Source organism: Salminus brasiliensis, chromosome 18 (assembly GCF_030463535.1).
Source record: "Salminus brasiliensis chromosome 18, fSalBra1.hap2, whole genome shotgun sequence".
NCBI lineage: Eukaryota > Metazoa > Chordata > Actinopteri > Characiformes > Bryconidae > Salminus > Salminus brasiliensis.
The window spans coordinates 21,962,650-21,974,926 of NC_132895.1; the positions used below are offsets into that span (position 1 = coordinate 21,962,650).

The 12,277-nt window shown below is 42.3% G+C and overlaps 1 protein-coding gene across 2 annotated transcripts; it reads right to left on the reverse strand.

Annotated features, from left to right (window-relative positions):
* Positions 1-483: 483 nt before the first annotated feature.
* On the reverse strand, positions 484-12,024 carry LOC140539495 (transmembrane gamma-carboxyglutamic acid protein 3). 2 transcript variants are annotated; one of them, XM_072662214.1, is made up of 4 exons: positions 11,945-12,024; positions 10,813-10,858; positions 8,212-8,372; positions 484-7,665 (listed from the first exon to the last, which is right to left on the reverse strand). In XM_072662214.1, exons 1-4 carry the CDS (start codon positions 12,005-12,007, stop codon positions 7,126-7,128), a joined length of 810 nt encoding a protein of 269 aa, XP_072518315.1. In that variant the 5' UTR covers positions 12,008-12,024; the 3' UTR covers positions 484-7,125. The 2 variants fall into 2 exon arrangements, with proteins under 2 accessions (XP_072518315.1, XP_072518316.1); XM_072662215.1 differs by having other exon boundaries at positions 10,813-10,853; positions 11,945-12,003.
* Positions 12,025-12,277: the final 253 nt, after the last annotated feature.

Sequence of the window (12,277 nt, forward strand, 5' to 3'; positions counted from 1 at the left end):
TCATTAATATTAAAATACCTAAGAGGAATGATAGTAAAGAGTAAAGGGTAAGGGTGGAGTAGTTTCCTAAACTACAAATTTTACACCTTACACCTCACACACATTGTTTTTCATATATGTCTACTAATCTAGTCAAATTATTATAACCTGTTCATTATTTTATATAACAATTTGGATTACAAAAGATCTTTTGAACAACAACAATTTCAGCTTCATGTTCACATTATATTTCCTGATACTTTTTAAACAATAAAATGAGCAATGAACTAATTGAAAAATAAATGGTAGACAATTGAATTTCAGAAAGTAGTAAATAAATTAATAAATATATTCACACTTTTACCAATTTTTAGTTTAAAATGTAACAAGATGTATTATTATTATTATTATTATTATTATTATTATTTTTGTCAAACCTTAAAGGGTTAATATGTTGTCCAGGGGTGGGTTATTGAATATAATGAAGGGTCAGGGACAGATGGATGCTGCTCACTTGTTTAATATTCGCGAAGGATACAGTGCTTTCTCAAACAGGGACTTTTGGCACTTAGAAACAGATTGTTATGACACAGTGAAAAGGGAAAGGGGATACATGAAGCAAATACAGATATATTCAATTCACCAACTGAAACAAGAATATCAGCGAGAACCCTGGCTGGTTGTGCATATAGGGTCAAATGACTTGGTCTAAGCATTTGTTAGGTGTGGGTGTGGCAGGGAGCTGATCATGGCAAGTAAACACCACCTTCAGTCTCGCACAGATTCTACCACCCTGACTACAGTCCACTGCAGAATGACGGGAAACTTAAAGAGTACAAAAAGCAAGCATGTTCAGATGTAGCATTAGCAACTGTGTGTCGCAATTGCTTTGCAATTTCAAGGCAGCTAGCACTAGCAACATTTGTGGCAACCACACTGATAGGGTTGGGTTATAGGAGATCTGTTCTTAAGCCAGTCTGACTGGAAGCTCTACAAAGTACAAAGAGGTAAACTTGAGAGAGAGAGAAAGCGACAGAGGCAGAGAGACAGAGAGGTTTTCAGGGAAGACTCAAACAATTTTCTGCTGTTTTTAAAACTTTTTAAAGCAAAAATAATAACGGCGTGTGGAGTGGTGATCGTCGTCGTTTTTCTTTGGATGAGCTTATTCATTGATCAGCTAATGCTATCATAAGCCCTCTGCGCGTGAAGCGGTGTGTGTCAGCACGGATCTGATGATCATGTGTAACTTGTGTGATGAGATAAAGCTATTCAAAGCTATTCAGAAGAAAATTAACAAAGAAATATTCATGCATTGGTGGCCAATGGCTGGTGACAGAGACACACTTAAACATGAGTTCTAGAAATAGGCAAATACATGAATATGCAGAACTAATAATACATCTGTGTGGGATGGAGAATGGCAAAATATGAGGGGTGATATTTTTTATACAAGTTATACACGCATACACAAATGTACAATTTGATCGCATTACATAAATATCTATTACAATTTCAACAGCGCTTACATTGATTTATAAAAGTGTTTAAATAGGTGTAACCAGCACATAAAGATACAAGATATATAGAGCCTCAGTAAAAATGTAGACAGAATTTTTAGTCTTTAAAAATATGACATTAATATAAATAAAATTAACATAAAAAAAAAAAAACATCATCATGCAGTTAGGCTGAGCAGAAGAACGAAGGTGCACATATGTTCTGCCATTTGATACATCACACTCACACTCACACACTCACACACACACACACACACGTTTAACTTGTGAAAGAAAACCTGTGGCTCTGGTGGCACATTCTAGGTAGATAGGTAGCATTACAGACACACACTCTCTCACTCACCCGCACATACTTACAACTGCACTCACTCACACAGTCCTGTTCTTCTCATTCTCAAGTAAACACACAGTAGGTTACAGACAACACGCACAACGGTGTTACATTAAAAGCCTATTTGTAGCACTTTAATCACAACCCATAATTTGTCTGTGTAGCATTAAAGGAGAATTCCACAGATTTGTGTCTGCGTGATTAAATGGTTACCCAGCTTGTTATCTGGTTAAATGTAGGTTGTGACATCAGGTGACCAAAATTCAATGTCTGGACAATGTTGAACGCCAACGTCAATTTTATATGGAGTACGGTGACCCAAACCCATTTAACGTCTGCTAAATGTCAAAATGTTAATGTCCACACAACGTGAAATTCTGATGTTGTTAGGCTTTAAATGTTATTATATGTTGTTGGTTTTAGGTCAAAACCAACATTGGGATGACATTAAGCTCCAACGTTAGGCGGAGGTTTTAATTTTGACTTAAAACCAACATAACATATCAACGTCTGTCTAACGTTGGAGCTCAGATGATTTTTCACTGATCTGTGATTGGATTTCCAACCAAAATTCAATGTCTTCAACATTGAGTGTTTACGTCAACCTGATTGAAATTTTTAACAAAAATGTAAATGTCTGTTCGACATTAGAGTCCAACGTCTTTCTAACGTCAAGTTGATGTGCGGGGCCTGCTGAGTATGATGTAAACAAAGCCATTCGGGGTGGTTTGGTGTGAAATGCTCTGTTCTGGTCAAACCTACCAGGTCATAATTTAGAGCTCAAAGCTGGACAGAAAGCTGTTACCTATAATGGTGATATGTTGCCCGAGACACTGTTTAACAACAGTTTTTAAAATAAAAGAACTTGGACTATAAAGCATTGGCCAAAAATCCATGAATATATGAAAGTGTCGTAAGGCAAAATAGTTCAGACAAAACTTTCTTTCTTCAGATTTAGCACTTTTTTACCAGCAGTGTAACCAGGAACCGATTCTGGGAAGAGGCGTTTGAATAAGTAGGCCATTCAGCTACATTCAACATGGAAAGGAGGCGACAGCAAATTGCTGTTGTAAATGAGCTGGCGTATCCAAGGTAAAGCAAAAGCAGTGCTAGAACTATTACAACTAGGCCAGAGGTAGCTTATCACAAACTAGCAACCTAGACGCTGACCTCTCGAAAGAAATATAGATATAAAATACAGATATTAAAGCATAAAACTGCAGAAACAGCTTCATTCCAGACAAAAACTCAGAAGACACTCAGAAGTTGGTTGACTAGATATTTTAGATATGCAAAAGTTTGGGCAGCCCTGATCAGTTTTGATTTGGTACTGTGAATAGGTGAGCAAGTGAAAGACCTGATTTCCAAAAGAAGTTAAAAATAAAACATTTACCTATTTTATTCCATCTTTTATAGTTTCAAAATAACACAAGCATGAAAACCAAAAGCTGAAAGGCCAGAGGGAAAAGTTTGTGTGCCCTACATGGTCAGTACTTAGTATTACCCCTTTTGGCAAGTATTGCGCTTTTTATAGTTAGCTAAAAGTCTGAGGTTCAGTTCTTGTTTGGAGAATTTTCACCCATTCTTCCAAGCAAAAGGCTTCCAGTTCCATGAAATTGTAGGGCCATCTTGCAGGTACTGACAATGTTTACACTGAGGGGATTGTGAGGGCCATGGCCCTGTGCCTTTTAAGGTAGTCCCTTAAAGGTGTGTTTAGAAGCATTAACCTACAGTAGAAGCCATCCTCTTCATCTTCCATTTTTTAAGACACTGTGATGTTTGCTTCCAGAGGTTTTGGTATTTATCGAATCCACTCTTCCCTCTTCCAGTAAAATGTTCCCCGTGCCACTGGCTGCAACACATGCCCAAAGCATAATCAATCCACCCCCATGCTTAACAGTTGGAGAGGTGTTTTTTGCGTAAAGTTCTGCTCCCTTTTTTCTCCAAACTTGCATTTAGTGATTGTGAATTAGAGGTTCTTTTTGAACTTCATCAGGCTATAATACTTGTTTCCAAAGCGTATCCGACGTATTCAAAAGTTACTATGAAAACTATGAATGCTGAATTTTGGGGTGAGGATGCAGGAAAGCTTTTCCTCTGCTGACTCTTCCATGCAGGTCAGTTGTGCAGGTGTTGCTGCACAGTAGAACAGTGCACTCCAGAATATCTTCCTGAAGATCAATCCTATGAGCAGTGCTCTCTGAAGATTTTCCTGTGTCTTTCAGACCTCAATTTGACCTTAATTTTAACTGCCATTTCTTAATAACGTTAGGAACAGAGAAAACGGCGACCTGAAAACCCGTTGCTATCTTCTTACAGTCTTTTATACTTTATAGGCATCGTTATTAGAATTTTCAGGCAGGCCGCTGCTTGGAGGAGAACATGACTTAGGATCTCCTTTGGTTTAAAGAGTTTTATAAAGCTGTGATATTTGCATTACCTGGACTTTCCCAATCAGCGCCAGCCATAACTAATTAAGCTAATTAAAGTCTGATACCTTGGTTATCTCAGAGCTCAAATCTCTTGGGGTGCCCAAACATTTGCATGCTTTTCCTTTCCCTTTTCACTCCAAAATTGTACAAAACAAAAACACAGTAATCTTGTTTGAAATCAGCTTTAACTTCATGCCTTTTGGAGATCAGTTCATTTTCTACTCACTTAAGCATAGTAACAGAGAGTTCGACCATGCCCAAGCATTTGTATGCCACTGTATATTTACACTGTAACCCACGGTTCCAATTACCACAAGACAGTCAGTATGTCACTCTAATCAAACCACTCTGAATGACTGTTTACATATTAACCACTTGAATTATGCAGAAAAATCTGTTAAATCCCCTTTACCATCCTTCCTGCTTTTCCATTCCCGTTCAGTTCCAAGGTCAGTTGTCTGCCCCCACTCGCTCATCAATCTTCCAACAACCAAGTCACATACTGATTATAGATGATCACTTTCAACCATCGATGCAGTCAGTGTAGTCTCTAGGGCTTGATGCTTTGTAAGTGTAAAATCCGTTCAGCCACAGCATTCCTCCATTGGTCGTTTGGGCTCAGATGGCACGACCAGAGGCTCAATCCCAGCGGCAGGAATACTAAAGCAAGGAAGGCCTTCCTCTACGATTAAAGACAAAGGAGGAGGTGGCAAGGTCATTAATGCTCCACTTCAACCTTCACAGTTCACGCCTTGTATATCCGATCAGTTTAATCCACTGCCGATTGATGGGCGCAATGTCCAGCCTCTGGATTTCTGGATGAGTTTTCAGATCCCTTCTTATTGAGCCTCTATTCCGAGGGCATATTTTTGGAATCTTTGGATTGCTGGAGGTCCACCCAAGTGCTCCAAGCTATTCCAACCGCCATGCTAAAGGTGTAAGCCTCCAGCTCCAAGAGCAGAGCACCATTCCAGTCACTGGGACGGACCTACAGTGATTCGCATAAGATGCTGCTACATCATCCTGATGCTAGCTTTGCCGTTGCGCCCCCTGCATCCGTTACAAAACTAGTTATTCACGTGGGGTAGTGGATTGTGCACAATCATTTTCGGGTTATATTAGCTTTGGTGCGCATCTTCAGCTAGCGTCGTCTCTGCAGCACTGCCCCTGCAAGATTCGTTATGATACTTTTATGCTAGTGCACCATAGCTATGCACATGCTTTTCATCATCAGATCAGATGCATTAGCTTTATTAGCATTTCTCTTACTATGCTACTCCATAACACGTGGCTCTACAGTAATCCGAACGTAGTGCTGATTTTCAGTGCCAGTCAAAAACACAGCATTTTAACGCACCCACCCCCCCCCACCCCCCATTGGCTGGCAGTGAGAGATTATTTACACATTTCCCGTAAAAAGGCGGCAGTTCATTGGCTTAAACCTGAGCTGGAAAACACTGTTCAGGCGCATGGTAACGGGCGGGCAGTTTGCCTTACTCGTCAGAGCCAAGAGTCACAGACTGTGCGAGGAACGAGACAACGTGAGGACAAGCAGCATTATATATTACAGTATAGCACCCGGTGAGGTCGAAAAAAGCCACGTAACGCTTTATACAAATTCACACTGTTTTTATGCCGTTATAAAAAAGGAGTAACAAAAGCTGTAAACAGTCAAAGAGCAGAGAAAGAGGAAGGAGGAGAACTAGGGAGTCATCAGGAGACTGGAATGTTACATTATCCAGTAATTGTGCTCTCAGTGGGTTAGGGTTAGTTTTTGTGTATGCTGCAATAACCGTGTCCTGGAAGGGGGAACGCATGCGAGGAGATTACTGGAAGTAGAATCTTATAAGATTGGTGAAATCGCTGGAGGCATTTGTGCTGAATAGACAGACAGACTGATTAAGTATTGATCGTTACATGTGTTTAAGGCCGGTGTTGAATTTCACATTCGGGCGGAGACAGAGAGAGGAAAGCGCGTGCTGAATTAAAATATGCAGCAAAACGGTCGCGTTCTACCAGGCCTTGCAGGTCTGCTTGCATGCGTTTCTAACCGCGCATATTTTGAGTACCATCTGACATACTTTCGAACGGCACTGCTGGATCGCCTGTGTATCTTATTATTTGCATATCATTTAAAAGTCATCAGGACCTGCTCTTCTTCTTTATGTTATAGTACTAATTGTAAGTTATTGTACTAATTGTTAGGATATTTGTGTAACAGGTCTGTGATGGTGTTACTGGACCTAGCCTACTGAACTCTTCACAATGTTCGATGAGATGAGCACACAGTGATTGGAAACACAGCTTCTTTACACGTGTATCGAAGGTCACATTCTATCTATGCTTAGATCTGCGTATTTTTTAATCCGTTGCCCAGCCACCAGACCCTTTCTTTGTACATGTGCTCTCTCAGCCCATACAGTTATTCAGCGAAATACTATTCCCCATTTCGTTTACGGCTATCCTTTCTGAGGACTGAAGCTGAGGCTGGATCCAAAAGCAGAAGCATTGGGTATGGTGCGCGTGGTGGAAGGTGAAGCAGTGAGGAGATGGCAGATGAGGTTCTGGAAGAGTGTGGGAAAGAACACTGAGGAGTCCCAATCCACAAATCACGCCTCTGATCTTCACAAGTTCAGAACTCAGGGACACAACTTTACGACAATGACTACGTTTCGTAGTAGTGCGGCCGGCACATCCATCGAAAACTTTGGGCAGCAACCCGGGGCAATTCAAGAGGTCCAAAACACAGCTAGCAGCCAGCGAGCTAGTCCGTGCGTGACACTCATTACAACGACCGCTCGGGATCAAGCACTCGACCCCTGAATTCACCACGGCTGGCGTTTTTGCGACTCTGCTGCAATTGCTCTCACTTTTCTTTGACTATCTCCTCGTATTTGGGTGGTGGGTCGCTGTAAGGGGCCGTGGTCTCATCGCTGCTGCTCTCCAAGTGGCCCGTCACTTCCTCATAGGAAGGTGGAGGCGTGGCCCCGGACAGACGCGAAGCCACAGACACGGACGAATCCTGGACGTACAGGCCCCGGCCGTTCGGAGCTTGACTGCCATGATTGGAGGACTCCTGGGTAACTGAGGCACCTCCCCCTCTGTCTCCACCACTGCTAACCACCACACTCGGCCTGTCGTGGGAGCTGTCCGTGTGAGAAGGGGCGTCGCGGTGGACGAGTATTCTGGGAAGGCTGCGGGCGTTGCGGTTGGCCAGGTAGCGATTCTGTGTGTAGGCCGGGCGCCTGCGCGTGGCCTTCTGCAGCTGGCAGCGCCAGATGAGGAAGAGCGCAATGATGATGAGGAGGGCCACACCCAGCAGCGGCACGACCATGTAAACGGTATCCGCCCGGTCCGAGCGCGTTTCTGCATTGCTGTTCACCGTGCGTGTCTTCCAAAACTCCATCTAGATTAAGAAGACAGAACGTGTTGTGTTTGACTGTGTTGCCAACAATTTGAACTACAAGGTTGGGTCTGATCCAGAATCAGCATCTATAATTATTACGATCAATTTATTCAGTTTTAGAGAACAACAAAGACACTTACCGCATAACTTACATAGGCCTGTGCAGTTCAAGGGATCAATGCTAGCAATAATGATAGTACTTCAACTTCTTAAACCCTGTATGTAGGGCCACATCTCGGTTAGTGACCCTCATAACTACATTAAAGTCATAATTAACATCAGTGTCATACACCCTACAATAGAACCCTGTGGCATGCCACAAAATACGCTAAACAGAACAGTTACCAAATACTTCCTGGTACTTTCTCTTTCTCTACAACTCTAGAGCCCAAAGGGTTAATCAGTGGATGCATTATTTTACTAAAAAATGGCTGACACTGTTCTGTTGAATAACACTGATTTCATAAGAAACTCCAGAAATGCCTGCAGATCCATGACTCAGCGGAGAACGCTTCCGTAAAAAAAAAAAAAAAAAGCAGCACTTACTGTTTTTTCCTTGTTGTCAAACACCTCATTGGCCTCCTCAAAACTGCAGCTCTCTTCCATGCACTCCCTTTCAATGTTACCGTGTCGAAACTCCTCCAAGAAGCCATTAGCCCGAGGAAAACGCTTGAGGAGTGAGTGAGCATCCTTAACATCTAGGAATGCTGTGAAACAGGGAGAAATGAATGAATGAATGAGAGACAGAGGAACAAATAAATAAATACAGACAGAGAGAGAGAGAGAAAGAGAGAGAGAGATTGAGAGGGAATCTGTGCCGAGGGCAAAGGTGATGTCACGACAAGAGACAAGCAGATGGAATCGCTCGCGGTCCTCGAGACAGTACTGTGTCATTGCCTCTGTGTGTGTCTGTGAAGCCGTGTGTTCTTGCACTGGGACATTTATAGGACAAAGTCCCAACTTACATGACTAACCTATAGGTTCAACAAAAAGGTCCTGATATAGACTAGACTTAATAAGATCAATAGATTTAGAAACATTATCTAAGCATTATCTACCTTAGGTTACTTACATATATTTGGAAATATTACATATTTTTGTCATTATTATGATAAATTACATCTCATCATATTGTGTAGGTCATCAAAAAAACTGCACAAGCGTTCCACAAGTTTCATTAAAAGAGAGTGCAGTCAGGTCTGTGTACGTAGATTGGACACTGTGCAGTGTATGAAGTCTTCATTAAAAATCATTGTACTCATGAAGACTATCAACATCAAAAGACGCCAATATTTGGTTGAATGTAGGTCCTGAGGTCAGATGATCAAAATGAAATGTCAGGACAACGCCTAATGCCGACGTAAATTAAACATAGAACAATGACAACAGCTATTGTTGATTGTTGGTTTTAGGTTGTGATCTTGTGTTAAGTAACCAAAATCCAACATCTAAATGACACACGCCTATGTCATACTGACATAAAATACCAACATTTAGTTGCTGTGATGCATGGTGGCCAAAACAGGTCTGCTTACCTTCTTAATGTTAACGTCCACACAACGTGAAACTTAAGCTTTGGTGTTAAGTGACCAAAATTTAAGGTCTGTCTAACGCTGGAGCTTGATATAAACCCAAAGCTGTTTTTTAAAAGATCTGTGACTTTGATCTTCAACCAAAGAACGACATCTGTCTAACGTTGGATCTTGATATTAACTCAATGTTGTTTTTTTTGACGGATCTGTGACTATGATTTCCAACTAAACATCAACGTCTGTCTAACGCTGGAGCTTGATATCAACCCAATGCTGGTTTCTGAAACATCTGTGACTTTGATCTTCAACCAAAGAATGACGTCTGTCTAACGTTGGAGCTTGATATCAACTCAAATCTGTTTTTTTGATAGATCTGTGACTTTGATCTTCAACCAAAGAATGACATCTGTCTAACGTTGGACCTTGATATCAACCCAATGCTGGTTTCTGACACATCTGTGACTTTGATTTCTTACCAAAATTCAACATCTGTGCAACACTGGGCATTGACGTCAGCCCAATTGTTTTTTTTCAACGTCTGTCTGACATTAACATCCAGTGCCTGCTGGGTTTGCCTTAAAAGCAAGTCAGTCTTGTCAGGTAAAGATTCCTCCAGTCTCTTCATAGAGTTCCGTTCTATTTCAGCCCAGTCTTCAACAGACGGTCCCACATTCCAGGATGACAACTGTTGGGTATCTGTGTTTGACTGGGTCAACGATCGTGATAAAACACTGAGGTCTGGTGATATTGACTAACCTGCAACATCACCAGACCTCAGTCCCAATTCTAAAAAAGCAACGGAACTGATGAAATTAGTTGTTTTTTTGAAAAAGGGGCTTAAATCTCAGCTGACTGGTGGAATCCTTACCTGACGGGATTGGTGCTTCTATTAAATCAAGAGCAAATGTGTTTATGTCCAATGAGCTTAATTTTGATAGTGGCAGGGTTTCCCAAAAGCATTTTGGCACAATGATCTCACACTGAACATGTTCTCTTTCAGCTTATTTCAGCAAGATTATCTTTAAGACTAAGATCCTATTGGGAAACTAGGCTAGGATTTTAAATGAGACACAGACAAAGCTTTTTACTATTCCTACTTATAAAACCTTGGGGGAAAAATAACCTATTGCGCCACTACATTATTGTGGTGTTGTTGAGTTTGAAATTTGCCTCATTCTTAATTAGGCACCGTGTTTTCATGACTTCTCATCCTTGTGAATATCCATCTCCCATATAAATATGCAATACTGACATAAGCCTGCGAGAGGGAGATGAAGGCCAGAGTGACCCTGATGGTCTTGACGGTCACACAACCCATCAGCTCAAGGTTTCATGAGACGACACAACCTTGGTCCACTACCGCATACTCCTACACTGTACACACTAAATTCTTATGGATGCACTTCTAATGCAGATGCACTATTATTTAGTACGGTAGCGTGCAATCCCACACACAGCCCCCGGCTCCTCTTAAGAACACTACACCATTGCAAGATACTGTCTCAAAGCCAACTAGCCATAAACTCATACATTGTAAACCTACTAACCTACTTTTAAAGACTGACTAGTGGATGTGAGTAGTGAAGAGAATACTGAAAGGGGGAGAAACACTCACCTGCTGCCATGCTACTACTGGGAAACTCAGTGAAGGGTGTTCTGTACTGGGGAGGAAAACACACAGTTAGCAGGCTAACTCAGAGAGGAGGCAAATTCCAAATTCCTAAACAAATCTGAGGACATTTAGAGACTAAAAGGTCTGGCGGATTTGCCCTTCAGAAACATGGCGGGGAGGGGGGGGGCACCCTCTTGTAGAAACACGTCCTTGAACGAAGGGACTACATGGGCTACACACGTAAACAGAGGGAGGGAAACAGACAGCACGCTGTGGTGGGATACTACCACAGTCAGTTCTGTAAAAGGAGCAGGGTACTAAATTAGAGTAAAAATGGCTTATAATATTTTTATCAGAAAAAAAATAAGTTTTGATTTATTGACTTATCAGTGAAGACGACACGTCCGCCTTTTATAGACGTCTAACCTCTCTCTCTCTCTCTCTCTCTCTCTCTCTCTCTCTCTCTCTCAAATGAATATGCATGAGGAGGAGGGCGGGGGAGGAGGTTTCCATGGAAACGGAGCGGGGTAGCTGTGCCATTAGCGTTCACGAGCTAAATTTATATCACTCCGCCGTGTCGGTGCTGGAAGTGCAACAGCACTGAGCGCACACGCTGCCTCCATCAGCTGAAGTTACTGATTTTCACTGAAGACGGATAATAAATCGGGTCTCGTTTGCAATCGGTCTTCTGGCCCCCAGAGCTTGAGCTCCATGAGAACGGGGACCGAAACGGGCGAGAAGGGGGGCGTTATTGGCCACTTTAATCACGTCCACATCGTCGCCTATTGTTTAAATCCATCACTAAAGTAAGACAAACGCGGGGTGTTTAAAAAAAAAAAAAGAAAAAAAAAGAGGGGTGCAACCGGTGACGTCTCACTCGCCCTAACAGCTATCCAGCCGCCATATAATCAAATGAAATATTAATCAAGACACGCATCAGCCTAAAGGAGCACACTCTGAAAACTCCTCCGAGGCTGAGCGCTGTACGGTATAGCGCTGCATCCATACAGCTGGCCTCGGGGTTCAATTCCTTTTTTTCTTTATAACAGTCTGCGGAAAACTGAAAGCTTGTCACACGTGTTGTCCAACATCTCCAACTTGTACGGATGCACATCTGAAAATGAAAAAGCCCTACCTTCCGCGCCGTTACGACCGCTGGTCCATTTCGTCCCTGTTTCCACCAAGGGAGCTTCCACATGAGTCACAGGCAGCCTCTGACAGACGTGCGCACGGACCAATAGGAGCCGGGGGCTTCCCCTGCTCAGCCAATCAACTCGCTCCTGATTATTTTGGACGCGCAAAGTCATGCCTCTGGAATGAAAAATAAATCCATGTCCTGGGTACTGTAGTCCGCGTACAGGCCAGCGTGAGGCACCTCACACCGTTCCGGAAAACAGACGTGTAATTCTCCTACGGAGCGCATCCCGCTTTATTACCAGCCCTGATATAGTGGACAATCCCTAGTGCA

What these genes read in the sequence shown, in the direction of transcription:
- LOC140539495 (XM_072662214.1), bottom strand. Translation starts at nt 12,007, where the DNA reads ATGTGGAAGCTCCCTTGGTGGAAACAGGGACGAAATGGACCAGCGGTC. An exon ending in CGGTCGTAACGGCGCGGAAG is followed by an intron (nt 10,859 to 11,944) that starts GTAGGGCTTTTT and finishes TTTCCTCCCCAG; the next exon opens with TACAGAACACCCTTCACTGA. An exon ending in CAGTAGTAGCATGGCAGCAG is followed by an intron (nt 8,373 to 10,812) that starts GTGAGTGTTTCT and finishes CCTGTTTCACAG; the next exon opens with CATTCCTAGATGTTAAGGAT.